The following is a 24,104-nucleotide window of genomic DNA, read 5'->3' as shown; positions in this document are numbered from 1 at the left end:
TTTTTCCTGCCCTATAAAATGGTTGATAATCCTAGTCTGATCCAAAACTGGGACTACAGAGAGTCCGAGAGTTCTAGACCAAGAACAAAACTCTGGAAACCAAGATCAAGTCCAAATCAAAACCTGGCCCTCAATCCAGACCAGCTGGACTTTTCTCGCCCTGTAAAATGGTTGATAATCCTAGTCTGATCCAAAACTGGGACTACAGAGAGACTCAGGAGTTTTAGACCAAGATCAGAAGGACTCTTTTCTGTGAGACCTGTCCATAATCCAGGTCCAAATCCATATCAAGACCTGATCCTTAATCCAGACTAGGTGGACTTCTGTCGCCCTATAAACTGGTTGATAATACTAGTCTGATCCAGAACCAGGACTACAGAGAGACCCAGAGTCCAAGATCAAGACTCAAACCTGTCCGTGATCCAAGATAAAGTCCAAATCAAGACGCAATCCTCAATCTGGACTAAATCAGGTCTAAATCAAAAGACCAAGTCCACATAATTCAACTAAGACCCCACTGGACTCTTGGTGGTCTTAAACGGTCCCTAATTCTGGTCCCGTCTTAATTTTTGAATCCAAAATAATCTGAGCTTTCCACAGGGATCAAAACCAGGTCTCAAGTCCCAAATAAGACCCTCCTTGGACCCGTCATGGTCTAAAACTGTCCCTAGCTTTGGTCTGGTCCAAGTGCATGGATCTTACATTATTTCAAAAATCAGGTCTGGTCTTCACACATGGAAATAAACCAGGTCTCAAGTCCAAAACTAAGACCCCCTTTGGATTCTTCATGGTCTAAAACTGTCTGTAATTCTGGTCTTGTCCAAATGTTACAATCTTAAAAATCTCTAAAACCAAATCTGGATTTCCCACATGGATCTAAACCAGGTCTCAAGTTCCAAATAAGACCCCTCTTGGACCTCTCATGGTCTAAAACTGTCCCAATTTCTGGTCCAGTCCTAATTTTTGCACCTAAAGTCATCTCAAAAACCAGGTCTGGACTTCACTCATGGATCTAAACCAAGTCTGAACCCCAAATAAGCCCCCCTGATGGTCTAAAACTGTCTCAAATCCGGTCCGTTCCTAATTTTTGGACGTAAAATCATCTCAAAATCCAGGTCTGGACTTTCTTCATGGATCTAAACTAGGTCTGAACCCCATATAAGACCCTCTGATGGTCTAAAACTGTCCAAAATTCTCATCCGGTCCTAGTTTTTGGACCTAAAATCGTCTCAAAATCCAGGTCTGGACTTCCCTCATGGATCTAAACCAGGTCTGAACCCCAAATAAGACCCCCTGATGGTCTAAAACTGTCCCAGATCCTGGTTTAGTCCTGGTCAGACCCATGGAGCTGGATTCTGTACTGTGAATCTTCCAAATACTTTTGGCATCACTTGTTCATCGTTTGTGGATTATTTTAATCACAAGAACTTCCTCAAAAGTCTGTGAACCATCCTGTTGTCCGAGCTTCAAATCTTATTGTTATTATTTATATTTTTGGTTTTATTTTGTTTACATCAAGCGGTAAAATGTGGTTTACGGTTCCGTTTTGTCCTTGCTGTCATATTAATGTTAGCATTGTTGGGATATTGATTTGACTCTTGTGGCTATCGCTAATTAGCACTTCCACGTTTACGCCAAGCGGTTCTCCATTGGACAGTTCCTCATTGGACAGTTCCCCATTGGACAGTTCTCCATTGGACTCAATTTTCCTGAGGGTCAGATTTTTCGGCGAACCGTGGCATCGTTTAACACAACCTGACGCTGCATGAAATATTGAGATCTGTTCAAATAATGTCAATAAACCAACAACAACCGCTATTTTAGACTTTTGAGAAAGACAAAATACAGAACGCTTTACCAACACGCTTCGCTAAATTGCCAATTCAGCACTGAACCAGAATCAAAACGAGAACTAGAACCACAGACTGTCATCCGTTGCATTCGGCTCCAGCGAAGTGAGTATCATCGAGGCTAGCATTTCGACGATTATCATAGCAACCAAAGAGCCAATCCAGAGCGAGGCTTTTGAAGGTAACGCCCCTTTCCGTCCACACTGCCGGTTTAGCGGGGAGCGAGCGCTTAGCAAAACCTGCCCCGTGTCCCAGTTCGACGGTCGCACACTTCGCCAGGCTGCATTTGAAGGGCAATTACGTAACTTTCGGCGCAATAAGGCCCGTCCCGTTTCATGCACCCCAAGAGTGCGGGCGACAAATGTGCTCTGCGTTTCCGTGGAGATCGGCCGTGAACGAAGCGTGCGTCCAAGCAGACTTCGCGCACTTCTATATCCCATCATGCACCGTGCGTGACTTCTTCTACAGGAGAAACACGGTATATTTTCTTAAAGCGATTCTAAACACCTTGACTCTTCTTCAATTAAATAATAAATAATTAAAAGTAAAACTAATTATTTCGGAGTCCATCTTAAACGTTTAGCTCATTAGCCTTCAGCAGCCGTCACAGTAGCTAGGCGGAGTAACGTAAGCGCACAGACAGCGGTTGACGTACACTGTCCCATTTCAGCGCGGCGTTTGCGGTCGACGGAGGCTACACGGAGGAGCGCCCTTCGTCAGCCGGGGACTTCGAACGGTACTTCGAAGTATGAGCGTGCAACCGTGGAACTGAGACACGGCAACTGTCAATCAAACCTGTCGCTAACGCTAGCTGGAGAGATCTCTGGGAAAGAAGGCGTCTGATTTGTCTGTTATTAATGTTCATATCTTTAATTTACGAACAAAAGAGCGAAATAAAAGCACCAGGATCACGCAGAACGGGTTGATACGAACATTTAACGCGGCGGATAGCGTGTTAGCTATGTCCGTTTACATGTACAGTCTATGGTTTGACCCAAAGTTTTGAATGTTTAGAAGTACAGGGCAGTGGGCGGAGTTAAGGGGCTGGTGAAATCAGTCAAGCCTCAACTGCAGGACAATACAGGATTATTCAAACATGTATGAATCAAAATACAAGTTTGTGTAACTGTTTGAACATTAACTTTAGCATAATTAACATCGCGCGGTACGTAGCAGCTAATACCAGGAAGAAATCTAAACTTGTCTAATGAACCGGATAAAGTGTTGTTATAAATTTACAGTATTAAACACCTTTATTTGCCTTTTTAATTTGTTTTTTTTTGTTTTACCAATGTGACTGTACCGCTTGGTGTAAGCTTTCAGTCTGTAACCAATGACAACATAAAAACACAAAACTGCTGCTCCTCTTACCAGCCAAATCAGGGGCTCTACTGTGAACGGCAATCGCGTTTCAAAAATACGATTCTTCTTCTGAAAATCGCTCCTTCCTCTCTTCCGCCTCCACCTCCTCCTCCTCCTCCTCCGCATCAGGGACTATCCAAAAGACTGCCGCCGCCACCGCCGCTGCCGCCATTTTCTGAGTCCTCTGCCGAATGTGAACTCAAAAGACTACAAACATGGAGGACGAAACAGGAAGCGGAGGCTGATCGATGACTAAACTGGAACATTACAGTTTCGAAGTAGAATGTCACTCGTAGAAGGGAATGTACTGAAGAACTTGTCGACAAAACTCACGTGTGGTGTTAAAACATCATTTGGTTTATTGTTTTTAAAGACGCAATCTGTAGCTTTTCTGGTAGCGGGCACCTGCTTGTCTGCATAGATATGTTTCTTTGACATTTAGGGTTGCCAGAAGTAGCGAAAATCAGATACTAAAACTAGTATCCAACCTAGATACTCATATTTTGCAGGTATCACGGGGGTCACGTTCTAAAAATAACCCGCAATAGACGAAATCCACAAAGTATCAGCTTTATTTTGTACAATTATTCTATTTTTTTTAGCTGTAAAACCCCTCACCACACACTTTATACACTTTTCTCACACATTTTCTCACATTTCTCTCTCGTTTAAACTCTCTCAAAGTTCAAACCTTCGTCGGCGTCTTTGTCGGTGCAGAACGTTTCATCGACATTGTGGGTTTTGCTGGTGGAGAAAACAAATCGCAAACGTACAGCACTTCAGAGTCACACCGAGATCCAACGTTTACGTAAATTTGTCTGAACACATTCTGTACGTTCTTTAAATTGTCAGTATCGAGTCTATTTCTTAGTATTGAGATTGAAATTTTAGTATCCTGACAACACGAGCGACATTAAACAAACAAGCAGGCGGTCGACCTTCTGCCAGAAAAGTTACACAGTGCAGCTTTTAAAAATGTAGCCTGTTTTGTTCTTTTAAAATTGGTTGAGTTAATGCGTTTTTCACCTGTCCATCATCAGTATTAAGAACCGGAAACAAAGCAATAACCCACATCACCACATCCTGAAATATGGAAAGTGTCACGTCTTAACTGCTACTTTCAAATGTTCAAATTTCCTGGTTTTATTTATTTTTTTTTATTTTATAATTGTAAAACCATTGTAAAAACACTTGTATTTACACCACAACACGTCCCTCCTCTCACGTCTGTGGAAAAAAATCATCGTTTTGTGAAGTTTTGTTTTTGTTTTTCAATTCCCTGGTGTCGTCAATATTTGTTTGTTTTTTTTATTTACAAAAAAGACTTGGTACACTGAAAAAAAAACAGTCTATATGAGTTTAAATGATTCAAATTGTGAGTAAAACCCGCCACACTACCGGATTTTCCAGTCTTTAAACGATTTGTAAATGTGCGACAAAAAAAACGCAGACATGAGGAGAATCGCGTGAATTTTTAAATGTCCAAAGACCGCGGCGAAGAGACGGTACACCACAAGCTAAAAGTTGTAAACGCGCCTGGGATCGGTCGTTCAGATAAATGCTTTTAACGCGCAGAAGGCTGGACGTAAACCACGCAGGAAGTAGCATCACAATCGCTAACCCGCAGCAGCGTCGCCCCGATCCTCTCCGTGACCGATCTAACACGTATCCACACTCCAAACCCCGCCCCCCTGCAGCCGGAAACACCTGGACGTAATCAGGCCAGTCTTACGTGATGTCACCAACTACTTGCAATTGCAGCGGCCACTAGAGGCAGCGCACACTTACATTTAGACTTAGAACGAGCAACTAAAATAGCCCAAAAAAAATGACGAGGAATAATAGATAACACGACCAAAACACAATTTCGCACAATTGGGCAGTGAAAAACAAAATGGATTCCAAAATTTGTCTTGAAATTACAGTGGAATTTATAGAAAAAACAGTTCAAGCGCATCACGTCTATCGATCCGACTAACTAAATGAATTAAAGATCGTTAAAACTTCTCAAAAAACTGGATTAATATTACAAATTTGAGTCATTTTAACTTGTAGAGGTTTGTTTTTCCAGCGTATCCTCCGTCTCCTGTTGGTTTGAACGTGTGATATTTTGTCGAGTTTACGCCGTACTGTACGCACCGCGATGGTATTCACGGAAAGGGAGGGCATCTGACGCACCGGGAGGTTCGGGCTCTGCTTTTAGGGCCTGAAGCGGGAGAAGCACGTTTGTACAGAACTCACTGTGGACTTTTGCACTCGGTTCTACGGTACCTTATCTGTCACTGGGGCTGGGACCAAAACGTAAAGAAAATCAAACAAAAAAACTCGCATTTGTGAATTTTAAAAATAAAGAATTCGCTGTAAGTTAAAGTTGCACTATGTAACTTTCCTGGTGCTTGATCCACTACCTGTTTGTCGCTATGGAGATGAAGATGTTTGCCTGGAATGTTCCACAGTATAGTGTTAAACGTGTGCTATGGTCATCTTAAATTGGGATTGTCAGAAATATCGAAAATCAGATAGTAATTGGTACTAAAACGAGTATCGAAACTCGATTTGAGCAGGTATCGATACTGAAAAAGTCACATAAAGATAAAATTACAAAATCGGTAACGAGTATAGAGTTTTTAGTTGAGGTTCAGTCCTGGTCTTGCTCTGGCTTAGACCTGGTTAAGACCTGGTTTAGTTCTAGTTTAGTCCTGGTTTAGTCCTGGTTTAGTCCTGGTTCAGTCCTGGTTCAGTCCTGGTTTAGACCTGGTTCAATCCTGGTTTAGACCTGGTTCAGTTCTGGTTTAGTCCTGGTTTAGTCCTGGTTTAGACCTGGTTTAGTCCTGGTTTAGTCCTGGTTCAGTCCTGGTTTAGACCTGGTTCAATCCTGGTTTAGACCTGGTTCAGTTCTGGTTCAGTCCTGGTTCAGTCCTGGTTTAGTCCTGGTTTAGTCCTGGTTTAGTCCTGGTTTAGTCCTGGTTTAGACCTGGTTCAATCCTGGTTTAGACCTGGTTCAGTTCTGGTTCAGTCCTGGTTCAGTCCTGGTTCAGTCCTGGTTCAGTCCTGGTTTAGTCCTGATTTAGTCCTGGTTCAGACCTGGTTTAGTCCTGGTTCAGTCCTGGTTCAGACCTGGTTTAGTCCTGGTTCAGTCCTGGTTTAGTCCTGGTTCAGACCTGGTTTAGTCCTGGTTTAGTCCTGGTTTAGTCCTGGTTCAGTCCTGGTTTAGTCCTGGTTTAGTCCTGGTTCAGTCCTGGTTTAGTCCTGGTTTAGTCCTGGTTTAGTCCTGGTTCAGTCCTGGTTTAGTCCTGGTTTAGTCCTGGTTCAGTCCTGGTTTAGACCTGGTTCAATCCTGGTTTAGACCTGGTTCAGTTCTGGTTCAGTCCTGGTTCAGTCCTGGTTTAGTCCTGGTTTAGTCCTGGTTCAGTCCTGGTTCAGTCCTGGTTTAGTCCTGGTTTAGTCCTGGTTCAGTCCTGGTTTAGTCCTGGTTTAGTCCTGGTTCAGTCCTGGTTCAGTCCTGGTTCAGTCCTGGTTTAGTCCTGGTTTAGTCCTGGTTTAGTCCTGGTTCAGACCTGGTTCAGTCCTGGTTCAGTCCTGGTTTAGTCCTGGTTTAGTCCTGGTTTAGTCCTGGTTCAGTCCTGGTTTAGTCCTGGTTTAGTCCTTAGTATCGCGGCAGCACAATCTAGAATTCAAGTATTACAAGTATTTTCATTGTGGGGTAATTTGTTTGTCTTCATGGAGTTCGACGTTTAATGCCGTACCGTGGAACATTCCGTCCAGCCTCAGGGGCATCACTAACATCTCCACGGAGACAAACAGGTGTGGAACCTCGTTCTAGTGACTTACTTTAACCGTACCCAGCCCTTTGTGACTCCTGAAGAATTGTAACTTGGCGCTAACACAAAATAACAGATCTTTTGAATTTTTTTGTCTTTTTTCAGGAAAATTTGGAGGAAAAATGGAAGTTTTTCTCACGTTTTTTTTTTTTTTTTTTTGCACCAAATGATCATTTTGTTTGGAAGGCATCATCCGTGATCTATCTCATTATTTATTTCATATTTTTCTTACGTTTCCTGTATTTTGTGATCTGTTTAAGTACAATTAAAATCAGTGTATTCAACAAAGTGTTTTGGGGTTTTTTGGAAGGTTTTTGTTTCATTTTCTTCACCTTTGTATGAACTCGAGACTGACTGAAGAGGCTGTTGGCACAAATGGGCCGTCTATGTTGGTTTGGGCAGCTACGGCTACACGTAACTAGCTTAGCGCCTGCCAATCATTCAATCAAGGGCAGAACGATCACGAGATAGTGCGACATAACAACGACTTTAAGCGTCCAAGAGATCGGCGCAGTAGAAGCTCCGGGGTCCACACACGGAAACATGGTTGACTGATGCTTAATGCTGCGGTTCTTTCAGATGAATCCATTTTACAAACTTAGACAGAGCCATCGTACCTTTAGAAAAGCTCGGGACATTAATTTTAGATCTGTATCACGACGCAATTCAACGTTATTGAGGTTATAATGGTAGAATCGCTGCGTGTGGACAGAACATTTTCAGACCGGTTGAAAAGTTGCACTGTTGAATCTCAAGAAGGTTCTAAGTCGTGCTTCAAAATGCAAAAATGTCATGATCCGCACTGTCCGTTCCACGTTTTACCTCCTGTCCTGCTCCTTCCCTCCCTCACCTGCCGGAGCGGGGCTGAACTCCTGGCTCCTCCTGCGCACACCTGCAGCTCATCAGCGCAATTACCTCCACCTGCTGCAGAGCATAAGAGGAGCTGGGGCCAGACACTCGGCGCGAGATCGTCGTCGTTCCTTCGTTCCTGCGTATGTATCATCCTGTTCGTGGCCAGAGTGTCCGTATGTCTACATTCCTGCTCCCGCTCGTTCCTGCTCCTGCCTCCACACCCCAGCTCCTGTACAGTCCACCCTTTGTCTTCACCCTCTTGTCTCGTCCCGGACTCTGGCTCACACCCCGCTCCCAGTTCCTTGCTGGGTTAATGAACTCTTGTTAATTATTTCACAATCTGTAAAATAAACACCGTAAATCTGCCCCGAGTCTGCACTCTTTGGTCCGCTACACACACCGTTACGACAAAAAATAAGAAATGGGAGTGAGACAAAAAAACAAATTGAGTAAGCTATTTATTGTAAACGACCATTAAACTGAAATAAACTGTTCGTCAGCTGATCAAAAGTTTAAGACCACAGCCTTTAAAAGCCCAAATCTTGGCAAAAATGTGGCTTCAGTGTCATTTTCTGTCAGGTCTCCAACTGTCACGACCTCCTGATGGAAAAGGACAAAAAAGCTTTCTCTCTTTGAACGTGGTCGGATTGTCGTATCGGCCTCTCGCAGTGTGCCGTCGCCGTTGAGGTTCGACGCAGTAAGACGCTCATTTTAAACTTCTTAAAAGATCCTGGGGAAAAAAAGTCAAGTGGTAGACCCCATAACCATTAGACACATCTGCGAGAGAAGAGTTTAAGAACAAAAAAGTCTTCAAAGATCTCGTCTCCTTCAACGGCACAAAACTGCCCGTTTGGAGTTTGCACGAGAGCAACAAACATGGGACATTGAAAGAAGATTGGAAGAAGGTTTTATTCTCTGATAAAAAAACATGTAACCTTAACAGTCCTGATGGCTTCCAACGTTACTGTCACGACGAGGAGATCCCACCTGAGATGTTTCCTACACGGCACAGTGCAGGGGGCGCCATCATCATCTGCGGGGCTTTTTGCTTCAGTGGAACAGTGGAGCTTCAGGTCGTGCAGAGGAGTCAAACGGGCCCTGGCTGTGGAGATGTTTCACGACTGAAGACCATCGTCTGTGAGGTAATGACCGGGTTTTTCAGCAGGACAACGCTGAAGTTCACAATGCTGCCTGACAAAGGACTTCTTCCAGAGAAATAACATCTCTCTTTTGAACCATCCCGTGTGTTCTCCTGATCTAAATCCAACTGAGGACATTTGGGGTGGATGACAAGGGAAGTTTACAAAAACGGACACCAGTTCTAGACGGTGGACCTCCTCCATGAAGCATCTTCACCACTTGGAGCAACATTCCCACGAGCCTCCAGGAAACACTCACATCAAGCATGTCGAAAGGAATTTTGGAGGTGATTAACAAGAATGGCCCAGTTACTTATTACTGAGTCCTTTTTTGAAAATGTTACTTCTGTTTTAGGGGTTTTTTGCTTTTTCTTCTGAGAGTTGGTCTTAAACTTTTGATTTGATTGAATTTCAGTTTAATTTAGTTGTTTGCAATAAATTGTTTACAAAATTTTTCTTGTTTGAATCACGACTTAGAACCTTCTTAAGATCCAACGGAGCAAAATGTGACTTCTTGCAACTTTTGAGCTGGTCTTAAAATGTGTAAAAGTGCATCTGTTTTATTCAGTCCGAGCTTGTGTGTCTCTGGGTTAACGCTAATGCTAACAGCGGTGCAGAGGATGAAGCTAACGCGATTAGCCGCTCTGCTCTGATTGTGTTCGGTCATAACTTCATTACACGTCATTAGCTGTGGCTCTAAAAATGCCACTACTCAATTTGTAGAAAATATCAGATATCATCAGGTTAAAGTCTGTTTTTTTCCAACTGTTTTCGCTTTTTTCCATTTAAAAAAATAAACGTTAAAATATGAAGTGTAGGTTTAACACTTCTATTTTTAAGACTTATTTTCGCGCAGAGTTTCAGCGTTTCAGTGTTGAGTTTACTCTTGAGACTTGAGAGTTCATTTGTCAGAGTGTTTTAGTGTTTTGACTCTAATATTCGCTCTAAATGATCTAAACTAACACTTTGGAGAGTCGTCTTCACACTTCACTCCCGTCTCATGTTATATTCAATCATCTTTAACTCTACTAATTATACTTCATCCTCTTTGACACTTTTTAAATGTATTTTTTTTAATTACAAAATATCCACATTCAATTTATACTAATTTATAAAAAAACTAAACAAACATAACTTTAATTTAACTTTAATTAAAAACATTCAGATGTGTTTATTTAGTGGAACAGGGTCACACTATTTCTTTTTTTCAGTGAATCCCAAAGGAGCTGAAACGTCGCTGAAGCTGAAGCTGAAGAGGACACAGTGGATCCTTCGTCTGGTCCCTCGTCCTCTGTTTGGTCCAGATTCAGATTCAGATTTGTGTCTGATTCTTTTCATGACGGATCTGAAATGAGGCAAAAAAAAACAACAAAACAACGTTTCAGCGGTGACGAATTTAAAGATGAAAAATACAGCACTGTTAAACCAACAACTGGTCTAGTTCTGGTGGATAATTCTTTGTTTAGTCCTGGTTTAGTCCTGGTTTAGTCCTGGTTTAGACCTGGTTTAGTCCTGTTTTAGAACTGGTTCAGTCCCGGTTCAGTCCCGGTTTAGTCCTGGCTGAGATCTGCTCCAGTCCTGGTTTAGCCCTGGTTTAGTCCTGGTTTAGACCTGGTTTAGACCTGGTTTAGTCCTGTTTTAGAACTGGTTCAGTCCCGGTTCAGTCCCGGTTTAGTCCTGGTTCAGTCCTGGCTGAGATCTGCTCCAGTCCTGGTTTAGTCCTGGTTTAGTCTCGGTTTAGTCTCGGTTTAGTCCTGGTGTAGTCTTGGTTTAGCCCTGGTTCAGCCCTGGTTTAGTCCTGGTTCAGTCCTGGCTGAGATCTGCTCCAGTCCTGGTTTAGCCCTGGTTCAGCCCTGGTTTAGTCCTGGTTCAGCCCTGGTTTAGTCCTGGTTTAGACCTGGTTTAGACCTGGTTCAGTCCTGGTTTAGTTCTGGTTTAGACCTGGTTTAGTCCTGGTTTAGTCCTGGTTTAGTCCTGGTTTAGTTCTGGTTTAGTCCTGGTTTAGTCCTGGTTTAGACCTGGTTTAGTCCCTCTCTCTCTCGGTGGGAGGGACTTGTCTGTCTCTTGTTGTTCATTTGGATCCTCAGGTTTTGTTTGGGCTAAACCAGGACTGGAGCAGATCTCAGCCAGGACTAAACCAGGTCTAAACCAGGTCTAAACCAGGACTAAACCAGGACTAAACCAGGACTGAACCAGGACTGAACCAGGACTAAACCAGGACTGAACCAGGACTGGAGCAGATCTCAGCCATGACCCGAGTCGTCGTCTTTGTCCTTTTTCTTCTCACAGGTAAAACTTTCAGATTTAAATTTCAATCAAACTTTCCATGTAATATTTTTCATCAGTGGTGTAAAAGTTAATCATGTGATCACTTCACTCTTAAAGGGACATTTAGTGTAGAATATTTTTTAATTATTTGAATATGTGCTGTTATAATAGTATTTCATTACTTTATTTACAGTACTGCAGTGGAGGAAGAAGTACTCAATTGTGTTACTTAAGTAAAAGTACAGATACCACAGCAAAAAAAAAAACCAAAACATCAAGTAAAAGTAAAAAAATGCGAAAAAATCGACTTATTTAAAAGTATTATTTTCTGTTTCGAAATGTACTTAAAGAGTAAAAATTAAAAGTATTTTGCACATATTTTGAGTCTTATAAATCTTCAAATGTGGTGATTTTGATTAAGATTTGAGCTGAATTTTGATCAACAGAAATGACTGAATCGAACTGAATTCTGCCTGTTTTTATTTGCATTTTATTTATTTATTTTGCTTAAACTAAGACCGTGTTTTCGTTATCGTCTTACATTCGAGACTTAAGTGCTCAGAATATCCGTTAATTGCGTCTGGTCTGTGGAAGTACGCGATGGAAAAGTACTTGAGTCGCGTATTCAGCCGATACTTCAGTACTTTAATTCAGACGTGTCGTTGTTTTGTCGCTCTGTGGTTATAATCTCTGACGCTTTTGGATCGTTCGGTCATAATTCACACATTTTAAATCACAATATTCATCTAAAACGACTTGAACGGAAACAAATCCGGCGACGTCCGCGTTAGAAAACTGCGGCGTCCAACGGGAATATCAAAAATGACGACGCGACGCTGCCGAAATCCTACGAGTGTCAGCGATTAAGAAAATAAAACCGGAGAAGGAAGCGCGGGGGGCGGTGAAAACGGGGATCGATCGGCAAAATGGCGTCTTGAAAATAAGCGATTAAAGATTACGCGAACGTGAATCGCTCTAAATACGACTTCAGACGGTCGTTGCGAAGGAAACGACGACAACATAAAGCTTTGAGAAGTTTCCAGGAGCCTGATTTAGCGCCCGATTCACTTCCGGTTTCCTTTTGCGCGTTAAAAGCGTTTGTCCGAGTCATAATAACGCACGTTTGGACTCGTGTCTGAAGCGGAAGTGCAGCGTTCTGATCTGTGGAGCGCTTTAGAGCCTCAGAGCGCGTCGTTTTACGTGCGTTCGCGACGTTTAGCTTGCGGTGTGCGGTCTCTTCGCCGCCGTGTCCCGCTGCAGTGTTTGAGCTCGGAAATTCAAACTCTGTCCTCGAGTCTGCAGTCTGCGTTTTTGCGGCACTTTTAAGAATCGTTTAAGACTGAAAATCCGAAGTTTATCTGATCAACAACGTGTGTGTGAGGAGCCTCCAGTACTTATACTTATACTCCAAGAAAAGTACTATCTGTAGAAGGTTAGTGTACTTATACTCCAAGAAAAGTACTATCTGTAGAAGGTTAGTGTACTTATACTCCAAGAAAAGTACTATCTGTAGAAGGATAGTGTACTTATACTTATACTCCAAGAAAAGTACTATCTGTAGAAGGTTAGTGTACTTATACTTATACTCCAAGAAAAGTACTATCTGTAGAAGGTTAGTGTACTTATACTTAGTACTTTTCTTGGAGTATATCTGTAGAAGGTTAGTGTACTTATACTCCAAGAAAAGTACAATCTGTAGAAGGTTAGTGTACTTATACTCCAAGAAAAGTACCATCTGTAGAAGGTTAGTGTACTTATACTCCAAGAAAAGTACTATCTGTAGAAGATTAGTGTACTTATACTTAGTACTTTTCTTGGAGTATATCTGTAGAAGGTTAGTGTACTTATACTCCAAGAAAAGTACTATCTGTAGAAGGTCAGTGTACTTATACTCCAAGAAATGTACTATCTGTAGAAGGTTAGTGTACTTAGTACTTTTCTTGGAGTATAAGTATATCTGTAGAAGGTTAGTGTACTTATACTTATACTCCAAGAAAAGTACCATCTGTAGAAGGTTGGTCCTTTTTACACACTGTCCGTACAGGTTCAAACGAAAACGGATAAACGAAATCCGCTACGTATCATCTTTATTTTTTACATTATTCTCTCTGTTTTTGTCTGTAAAACCCCTCACCACACACTTTATACACTTTTCTCACACAGGCGTTAACCTTTTCTCGCTTTTCTCTCTCGTTTAAACTCTCTCGAAGTTCAAACCTTCGTAGATTTAAAAAAAAAAAAAGCGCAGTTTTATAGAACGAAACCAAATACTAAAATGTGCTGTAAATAAAAACGACTGAGCTTTTAGAAATACTGTAATAAATTTAACTTTAATGATCGATCGACGAGGTTGGACATGATTAACGGTGACTCAGGCGTGTTTCACAGTTCCTCTGACCCCGCCTCTTCGTCCTGGCGTCGCTGAAATGTCCCGTAATGTTCTTTTTCCCGCAGTCGCTGATCCTCAAAGCTAAAGCCGACTCCATCCGCACCATCGTCTTGTTGCAGTTACGACCTTTTTGCTCCTTGTTCAAACTTATTTCTGCTGTCATTTTCCTCCTTCTTTATATCACAAACCGAAGATTCATTTATCCCGTAACGGCGCCCCCTACAGCCGCGGAAGTTCTACCCTCAGCGTGTCCGGAAGTCCAACTTTTTCCGCGATGGTTAGCGTCTTCCTCGGGCTTTTTGGTGCCTTTGTCGGTGCAAGAACGTTTCATGCGTTTTGTCGGGTGAGAAAACAAATTGCAAACGTACAGCACTTCAGAGTCACACTGCGATCCAACGTTTACGTAAATTCGGCCGCAGCGAAACAGCGACGTTGCGAAAGGTGAACCGCGATGTAGCAAGGGACGACTGTAAACCGTTAGCTGTTTACAAGAAGAAAGTATACGTCACTAAAAGATCCTCGAAGTCGCTGAAAAGATGTGTTACAAGACCGATTGTTAACCGAAAGATGAACACGCGCATCATGAAACCGAAGTCGCAGGTTCTGGCGGAGATGTCTTAAAAAAAACGTGCCGCATTTTTACTGAGAAACGCGTTCACCTCGATATTTAAGACGCAATATTCAACACGAGGTTCAAGAGAAAAGTAACAAAACGAGCTCACGGTGAAGGTGAACACGAGGCAGATTCAGCGGCTTCGTGTTGCCTGATTTGCACCATGTTTTGGAGATGTTTTTGGTTTTTTTTTAAACGATGTTAAAAGGCCGGCTCTCCGATGTTTGTGGTCGTCGTTCCTCTCCTGGGACGCTCGCACAGAAGAGGCACTCTGGCTGAAGGCGCGTTTCCGGAGCGGTCACACCTCTGTTTACCTCTCGCGCATTTTCTACTCGCGCGCTGAGTGGAAACGACAAACAATGAGGTTCATCTGCGTCTTTGGATGATTTATTTGAATAGAGTCTTTAAGCTGAAGCTGGGGGAAGTGTCTGGGGTGGGGGAAGGGCTGGGAGTCCCTGGAGACACCGCTGCGTCCGGATAAAAGGAAGAAAATGGACGGATGGTTGGAGATTCTTTTTTCAGACCAAGGTTTAGTTTGTTTTCATACGTGAGAGTTTGGAGTTTGGTTTGAAACAGGGTCAAACAGCGCCCTCCGCAGTCTGACGTCTTCATGACAGCGTCCCAGGTGTGAGAGAGTAAAAAGGCCCCCTCGTCCCGGTTTAAAGTCCTGTGGTTCAAGTCCCGGCTCTGGAACTTTGCCGTCTTTACCATCTAGTTTACGTATTCATTTATGTGTTTATCTGTTTGCCTCTCCTCTCCTCTCCACAGCTCCGGTCCGGTCCAAACGTACCTGTTCGTACCAGGACATTCTGGAGCATCTGAACCTGTCGACGAGTAACGACGTCTTCAGACTGAGCCGACCCGTGCTGGACCACACCAGGCCAACGCACGTGGAGATCAATATAATGCTGTATGGGATACTGGCCCTGGTACGAGGAGCAAGGGGGAGGAGAAGGAGGAGGAGAAGGAGGAGGAGGAGAAGGAGGAGGAGCAAGGAGGAGGAGGAGGAGCAAGGGGGAGGAGGATGAGGAGGTAGGAGGAGGGAGAGGGAGGAGGAGGAGGATGAGAGCGGGAGGAGCAAGGAGGAGGAGGAGCAAGAGGGAGGAGGAGGAGAGAGGAGGAGCAAGGGGGAGGAGGAGGAGAAGGAGGAGGAGGAGAGAGGGAGGAGCAAGGATGAGGTAGGAGGAGGGAGAGGTAGGAGGAGGGAGAGGGAGGAGGAGGAAGGGGATGAGAGAGCGGGAGGAGCAAGGAGGAGGAGGAGCAAGGGGGAGGAGGGAGGAGGAGAGAGAGAGGGAGGAGCAAGGAGGAGCAAGGGGCAGGAGGAAGAGGAGGATGAGGAGGTAGGAGGAGGGAAAGGGAGGAGGAGGGGGATGAGAGAGGGAGGAGCAAGGAGGGAGGAGGAGGAGAGAGAGGGAGGAGGATGATGAGGAGGTAGGAGGAGGAGGTAGGAGAAGGAGGAGCAAGGGGGAGGAGGGAGAGGGAGGAGCAAGGGCGAGGAGGAGGAAGAGAGAGGAGCAGGAGTAGGAGGGAGAGGGAGGAGGAGGGTGATGAGAGAGAGGGAGGAGCAAGGGGGAGGAGGAGGGAGAGGGTGGAGAAGAGGGAGGATGAGGGAGGATTAGAAAGCGAGAGGAGGGAGGAGGAGGAAGAGGGAGAAGGAAAAGAGAGGAGGAACAGGGAGGAGGAGCAAGGAGGAGGTGAAGAGGGGAATGGAGGGGAAGAGATATTAAAACATTCACCTGTTGTAAAGTTATGACCTTTTTTCCAGATTGAGAAAACTCAGACCTTCATCCCCTTTATCTGGATCATGATGGTGAGTGAAGTATCTGAGTGAAGTATCTGAGTGAAGTATCTGAGTGAAGTATCTGAGTGAAGTATCTGTGAGTGAAGTATCTGAGTGAAGTATCTGAGTGAAGTATCTGAGTGAAGTATCTGAGTGAAGTATCTCTGAGTGAAGTATCTGTGAGTGAAGTATCTGTGAGTAAAGTATCTGTGAGTAAAGTATCTGTGAGTAAAGTATCTGTGAGTAAAGTATCTGTGAGTAAAGTATCTGTGAGTAAAGTATCTGTGAGTAAAGTATCTGTGAGTAAAGTATCTGTGAGTGAAGTATCTGTGAGTGAAGTATCTGAGTGAAGAATCCATGAGTTTTAAATTTGTTTATTTCATTATGTTTTTTTTTCAGATCTGGAAACACGAGCTCATTCAGTGGGACCCGGATCAGTTCTGTGGAATCACGCACTTCACTGTCCCCCGAGAGTTACTATGGCAACCAGACCTTTTTCTTTATGAAATGTAACGTCAACTGACCCCCTCCTCTGCTCCTCTGACCCTCTGCTCCTCTGACCCTCTGCTCCTCTGACCCTCTGCTCCTCTCCTCTGACACTTTCATCTGCTCCTCTGCTCCTCTCCTCCTCTGCTCTTCTGCTCCACTCCTCCTCTGCTCCTCTCCTCCTCATCTCCTCTCCTCTGCTCTTCTGCTCCTCTGCTCCTCTCCTCCTCTGCTCCACATTCATCACAAACACTAAGCTTTTGTTTGAGGAGGTAATGTTTACTTAAATAAAATCATATTTGGGGTCAGCAGGTGTCAGAGGATAATCTCATCACAAACAGAGGTTTCCATAGAAACACAATTCAATTTAGGATCACACCTGTCGCCAATAAATCACCGTACAATGACTTTAAATGGCACTGTGATTAAGAAGGAGACGTACGTGAAAGAGGACACCGGAGGACAGTGTGCAAGAGGACAGGGTCAGAGGAGGGGTCAGAGGAGCAGAGGACAGGGTCAGAGGAGCAGAGGACAGGGTCAGAGGAGCAGAGGACAGGGTCAGAGGAGCAGAGGACAGGGTCAGAGGACAGGGTCAGAGGAGCAGAGGACAGGGTCAGAGGAGCAGAGGACAGGGTCAGAGGAGCAGAGGACAGGGTCAGAGGAGCAGAGGACAGGGTCAGAGGACAGGGTCAGAGGACAGGGTCAGAGGACAGGGTCAGAGGAGCAGAGGACAGGGTCAGAGGAGCAGGACAGGGTCAGAGGAGCAGAGGATGACAGACGATGCAGAGGATGTCTTCTGTTTCCAGGACAGAAAAGGACACGTCTCCGAGTAACCCATACCTCATGGTCTTCCACAATGGGACGGTTTTGCTGGAGGAGGACATGAAGGTCATCAGCACCTGTAAAATGGACATGCACAAGTTCCCCTTTGACACTCAGCAGTGTAACCTGACCCTGGGCTCCGCCATCCACTCAGGTGAGGACAGGTGAGGACAGGTGAGGACAGGTGAGGACAGGTGAGGGCAGGTGAGGGCAGGTGAGGGCAGGTGAGGGCAGGTGAGGGCAGGTGAGGACAGGTGAGGGCAGATGAGGACAGGTGAGGGCAGGTGAGGACAGGTGAGGGCAGATGAGGACAGGTGAGGGCAGATGAGGGCAGGTGAGGGCAGATGAGGACAGATGAGGGCAGCTGAGGACAGGTGAGGACAGGTGAGGACAGGTGAGGGCAGGTGAGGACAGGTGAGGGCAGATGAGGACAGGTGAGGGCAGGTGAGGACAGCTGAGGGCAGATGAGGACAGGTGAGGACAGGTGAGGGCAGGTGAGGGCAGCTGAGGACAGGTGAGGGCAGATGAGGACAGGTGAGGGCAGATGAGGACAGGTGAGGGCAGATGAGGACAGGTGAGGGCAGGTGAGGACAGGTGAGGGCAGATGAGGACAGGTGACGGCAGGTGAGAACGGGTGTGGACAGGTGAGGGCAGATGAGGACAGGTGACGGCAGGTGAGAACGGGTGTGGACAGGTGAGGGCAGATGAGGACAGGTGAGGGCAGATGAGGACAGGTGCGGACAGGTGTGGACAGATGAGGACAGATCAGGACAGGTGAGGGCAGATGAGGACAGGTGAGGGCAGGTGAGGGCAGGTGAGGACAGGTGAGAAGAGGTGAGGGCAGGTGAGGGCAGATGAGGACAGGTGAGGGCAGGTGAGGACAGGTGAGGGCAGATGAGGACAGGTGAGGGCAGATGAGAACGGGTGAGGACAGGTGACACAGTTTGGGACAGGGAAGGACAGGTGACATAGGTGAGGACAAATGACACGGCTGAGGACAGGTGACATAGGTGAGGACAGTTGAGACAGGTGAGGACATCTTATTTCCTTTGTTTTCTTCTCATAAGCAGCCATGTTTGCTTTGATACAAACATACCATGTGTGTCTCTGATTGGCTAATCCACCTGTCAGTCACGCCCATCTGAACTCAGAGATTCAGCACTGATGACCCTCTAGACTCCTCCCCTCTCCAGTGGACCAGGTGCACTTCTGTCCCTCCTGATAACCCTCTCTCCTCTCTTGTCTCCTCTCTTGTCTCCTCTCTTGTCTCCTCTCTTGTCTCCTCTCTTGTCTCCTCTCTTGTCTCCTCTCTTGTCTCCTCTCTTGTCTCCTCTCTTGTCTCCTCTCTTGTCTCCTCCCTTGTCTCCTCCCGTCTCCAGCGGACGAGGTGCGCGTGCGTCCGTCCTTTAACTCGTCCCGGGTCACAGAGTTCACTCGGGAGCTGCTGAGGACTCAGGGCGAGTGGGAGTTCATCAGGATGTCTGTGGACAACTACAACCTCAGCTACTCGGGACGAGTGTGGGAGACACTGGTCTACACGGTGAGACATGGGACACTGGTCCACACATGAGACCATGGACTGTATGAAGAAGTGGACTGAGGGGACAGAAGACACTTGACTGGTATATTATTAATTCTTGTCCTCTTCTCTGTCTGCACTCTTCTTCTCTTCTCTCTTTCCCCCCTCCCTCCCTCTTCTCGTCCTCCTCTCTGTCTGCACTCTTCCTCCCCCTCTCTCCTCCCCCTCTCCTTGTCCTCCTCTCTGTCTGCACTCTTCCTCTCTCCTCCCTTCTCTTTGCTCTCCCCCTCCCTCTCTCTTCCTCTCCTCCTCCTCTTCTTGTCCTGCTCTCTGTCTGCACTCTTCCTCCCCCTCTCTCTTCCTCTCCTCCTCCTGCAGTGCACGGTGAAGCGGCGCCCCCTGCTGCACGTGATAAACCTGCTCATTCCGATCATGTTCTTCCTGGTCCTGGACTTGGCGTCGTTCTTCATCTCGGATCATCGCAGTGAAAAACTGGGATTTAAAGTGACGGTGCTGCTCGCCATCTCAGTCCTACTGCTGATCCTGAACGACATCCTGCCCTCGACGTCCAACGACACGCCGCTCATAGGTACTACTACAACTACTACTAATACTACTACTACTACTACTACTACTACTACGACATCCTGCCCTCGACGTCCAACGACACGCCGCTCATAGGTACTACTACTACAACTACTACAACTACTACTAATACTAATACTACTAATACTTCTATCACTACTACTCTTCAGGTTTTGAACTCTACTGCACCCACTAGTGGTACTTTATTGTAATGACATGAAGACACAGTTGATCATCAAACTCTTTGCTCTTTATAAATATGTACTGAAAATACTAATCAGGATAAATACACAGAAACAGTGCAGTAGTGGTGGTAGTAGTAGTTGTAGTAGTAGTAGCAGCTTAAGTAGAGGTAGTAGTTGTAGTAGCTGACGTAGAGGTAGCAGTGGTGGTAGTGGTAGTAGTATTAGTAGTAATAGTTGAAGTAGAGGTAGTAGTGGTGGTAGTAGTTGAAGTAGAGGTAGCAGTAGTGGTAGTAGTTGAAGTAGAGGTAGTAGAGGTGGTAGTAGTTGAAGTAGAGGTAGTAGAGGTGGTAGTAGTTGAAGTAGAGGTAGTAGAGGTGGTAGTAGTTGAAGTAGAGGTGGTAGTAGTTGAAGTAGAGGTAGCAGTAGTGGTAGTAGTTGAAGTAGAGGTAGTAGTTGTAACCCACTTCAGGGTATGTACACATATGGACCTCTAGGTTCGTAGGAGCTAAGATGTAGCAACAACAACGGACACAGTAAATGTAATTAAATGTGAACTTTTAGTTAAAAAAAACATCAAAGAAGTGCACAATACAATTTCACATACATTTACACATTTGGCCCAAAAACTAAAATAAAAGTGTCCCATGGGAATTGTTCATTTCCGAAATGTTTCTTTGCAACTTAGATCAATGTTCAAGTCAATAAGTCAGAGGACAGTCAGTCATGGAATGTGTCCGGAGTCATGGAATGTGTCCGGAGTCATGGAATGTGTCCGGAGTCATGGAATGTGTCCGGAGTCATGGAATGTGTCCGGAGTCATGGAATGTGTCCGGAGTAGGCTCGTTGGTATTGGTCAGTGGAACTGACGCAAATCCTACCACAGGATCCGTTGTTTGGGATGATAGGGCTCACGGTTCGATTGGGAGGCTCGCCATCAAATGGATTTCATCGAAGTCGGTATACACCAAGGTTGGAACATCACTTTTCCAGTGAAGTACAAAAACCTGACCTGTATTAGTAAAACAGGTTTTACAATCCAATTCTCAATGTGTGCAATTGCAAATAGGTTCATATCAAATTCACATAAAATATCAACATAGTGTTGTACAACATAAATTTATCCTATCAAATGGAAAAATAACTTAATATAGTTAACATGTAGGTAACTACAATTACTTTCCAATTAACTGTCTCATATTCAAATAAATGTCTCATATTGTTAAAATATATCATTTTAACCAGAGTAATTTCAATGGAATTTCACAATATAATCACATTTTACCAATGCGTTCACTTATTTATGGTAAACACATTAACTTGTACAGTATAATGCATATTCATATTTTCTATGTATCAACTCTTTTTAACACAAGGTTTTAGATAAATTAAATTAAATATAACAAAAATCACAGCTTTGCTGGTTATACGTATTTTCGATAACTTAATTAACTGAAAATGACAATTTTTTATCTTCAATTCCTTTTAACAATATATTTTTTATAAAATGAACTTAAAATGTACAAAATACTCAAAATAATGAGCTAGCGTGTTCGCAAGGAGCTTCTTAATACAGACAATGTGAACATGTGCGTGCTAGCTTACCAAGACGACAAACTCGGATGATTCACCAATTTTAAAGTAACTCAGCGATGGTTGTGCCACCTCCAACAGGAGCTTTAATCACATTAAAACAAACACTTTACCATTTGTCACTTTCAAAACACAAAACTTCGGGTTTCATACCTTTTCTCTATTTTTCCCAGCAACACGTGAGGGAGAGGCCGTGCTCTGCGCGTAAGGAGCACAGTCACGCTACCTGCGTGCGCTCATACCACTTCCGGTTTCGTCAAAATAAAACTTCCGACTTTCAAAATAAAACCACTTATATTGAAACGCAAAATAAACGTAAAAATACTCATTTTAAAACTATTTAAATATTATTTGGCTCTAAACAGGCGGGTTACATAGTGGTAGTAGTAGTTGAAGTAGAGGTAGTAGTGGTGGTAGTAGTTGAAGTAGAGGTAGTAGTGGTGGTAGTAGTTGAAGTAGAGGTAGTAGTGGTGGTAGTAGTTGAAGTAGAGGTAGTAGTAGTGGTAGTAGTTGAAGTAGAGGTAGTAGTAGTGATAGTAGTTGAAGTAGAGGTAGTAGTAGTGATAGTAGTTGAAGTAGAGGTAGTAGTGGTGGTAGTAGTTGAAGCTTTTTGTAATAATATGTTATGTTTTTTGTTTTATAAAATAATACAACTTAGTGTAAAAGTATTCAAAGTATTTAGAATACAGTACAGTACTCTGACTGTACTGTACTGTATTCAAAGTATTCAGAATACAGTACAGTACTCTGACTGTACTGTATTCAAAGTATTCAGAATACAGTACAGTACTCTGACTGTACTGTAGTCAAAGTATTCAGAATACAGTACAGTACTCTGACTGTACTGTATTCAAAGTATTCAGAATACAGTACAGTACTCTGACTGACCCATCTAACGGGATATGTTACAAAATACATTTTAATTTAAGTATTCATTATTCTGTGACTAAATACATTTTCAAAGTACTTCCCATCACTTTTTTGTTGTACCTAAAGCTAAAGTACATGTTTACTTTTCAAAAACAAACCCAAACTGTCCGCGTGTCCCTCGTCTTCAGCGACCTACTGCATCGTCATCTTCGCCATGATGATGTTCAGCGTCCTGGAGACCGTCCTCGTCACGTTTCTGATGGACAGGAGCCAGAGGAGTCAGAGACACGAGCGAGACGCCGCCGTCATGAGCAGAGGTCTGTGGTTCAACCCTCCGGTCTGCTCTCGGGCACGACTCTCTCCCCCCGCTGAGCTTGTGCGTGACTGTTGAGTCGTGATCTTCATCTCGTGACGTGTTTGTGTTTTTACAGACGACAGCGGTCTCAAGATGGCCGACAGCGGCAACGAGTCTGGACTGACACAACACGAACTACTGTGTATCTCAGACGAGGTGAGGGGGGGGGGGGGGGGGGTAGGGGGTAGCTGAAGTAGTAGTAGCAGTAGCAGTAGTAGCAGTAGTAGTAGTATCTGAAGTAGAGGTAGTAGTAGTTGAAACAGAAGTAGTAGTGGTGGTAGTAGTCGAAGTAGAGGTAGTAGTCGTGGTAGAAGTAGTTGAAGTAGAGGTAGTAGTAGAGGCAGTAGTAGTTGAAGCAGAAGTAGTAGTGGTAGTAGTAGTCAAAGTAGAGGTAGTAGTCGTGGTAGTAGTAGCTGAAGTACAGTTAGTAGTAATGGTAGTAGTAGTAGTAGTAGTAGAGGTAGTAGTAGAGGCAGGAGTAGTAGTAGTAGTAGTAGAGGCAGGAGTAGTAGTAGTGGTAGTAGTAGTAGCTGAAGTAGAGGTAATTGTAGTGGTGGTCGTAGTAGTAGTTGAAGTAGAGGTAGGAGTAATGGTGGTAGTTGTAGTAGTAGTTGAAGTAGAGGTAGTAGTAGTGGTAGTAGTTGAAGTAGAGGTAGTAGTGGTGGTAGTAGTTGAAGTAGAGGTAGTAGTGGTGGTTGAAGTAGAGGTCTTGTTGCCATGGCAATTAACAATTTAAATAAGCATACTGATTGATTGATAGTAGTGCTAGTTTTGTTAATTAACCTGGAAAATCAAAAACGTGAGTAGCACTTGTAGTAATACTTGTAGTAGCAGTAATAGTACTCTTAATCTGAATGTGTGTGCTGTAGCGCCCCCTGCTGTTCTCTGTGTCCTCAGTCCAACTCCAGCCTGAAGTCCTCCGAGTCCCAGATCCTCGTCCTGATCCTGAACGAGATCCGGCAGCTGCAGAGTTCCGTGAGCGTGCACGTGATCCCGGATCGCTCTGGCGTGCGCGGCTCCGTCTGGGCCAAACGCATCAACGGCGTTTTCTTCGCCCTGTACGTCCTGGTGGTGGCGCTGTTCCTGCCGCTCATGTACAAACAGTGGAACAGCTGATAAGAACCAGTGTGTCTGATGTGTACAACGCACCGTCACGTTCAACAGTTTCATCAGCTTTTAATGTTAGAATCTTTAAAGCTGCACTATGTAACTTTCCTCGTTGGGGTTCTGCTGCCTGCTCGTCTCCATGGAGATGTTAATGCGTTGGCTTTAATGTTCCACGGTATGTCATTAAATGTATCTCACGTTTATTCAATTATGAGTGTTTTTATAGCTAAAGAAGAACCTTGGAAGAACATGGAAACATCGCACCTCCACAGATCTGACTTGGCCTGTTTGTGTCACCTGTTTGTCTCCATAGAGATATTATTGTGTTGGCTTGAATGTTCCACAGTAAGGTATTAAATGCATCTTGCGTTTATTCAGTTATGGGTGTTTTTATAGCTAAAGAAGAAGAACCTTGGAAGAACATGGGAACATCGCACCTCCACAGATCTGACCTGTAACTTGGCCTGTTGGCGTCACCTGTTTGTTTCCATGGAGATATTATGGCATTGCC

At 44.4% G+C, this 24,104-nt stretch overlaps 1 protein-coding gene across 1 annotated transcript; it reads left to right on the top strand.

The window, feature by feature from the left end:
• Positions 1-18: 18 nt before the first annotated feature.
• Positions 19-23,602, top strand: LOC117387604 (5-hydroxytryptamine receptor 3A-like). The gene is made up of 13 exons (XM_033985141.1): positions 19-162; positions 1,619-1,728; positions 2,521-2,586; positions 8,829-9,022; positions 15,063-15,223; positions 16,060-16,104; positions 16,474-16,583; positions 17,367-17,536; positions 18,762-18,922; positions 19,280-19,490; positions 22,320-22,448; positions 22,563-22,642; positions 23,384-23,602. The coding sequence occupies exons 1-13, from the start codon at positions 19-21 to the stop codon at positions 23,600-23,602; spliced, it is 1,800 nt and encodes a 599-aa protein (XP_033841032.1).
• The last annotated feature ends 502 nt before the right edge of the window (positions 23,603-24,104 follow it).

This window comes from Periophthalmus magnuspinnatus, chromosome 19, assembly GCF_009829125.3.
Source record: "Periophthalmus magnuspinnatus isolate fPerMag1 chromosome 19, fPerMag1.2.pri, whole genome shotgun sequence".
NCBI lineage: Eukaryota > Metazoa > Chordata > Actinopteri > Gobiiformes > Gobiidae > Periophthalmus > Periophthalmus magnuspinnatus.
This window is presented reverse-complemented; position numbering and strand designations above follow the sequence as displayed.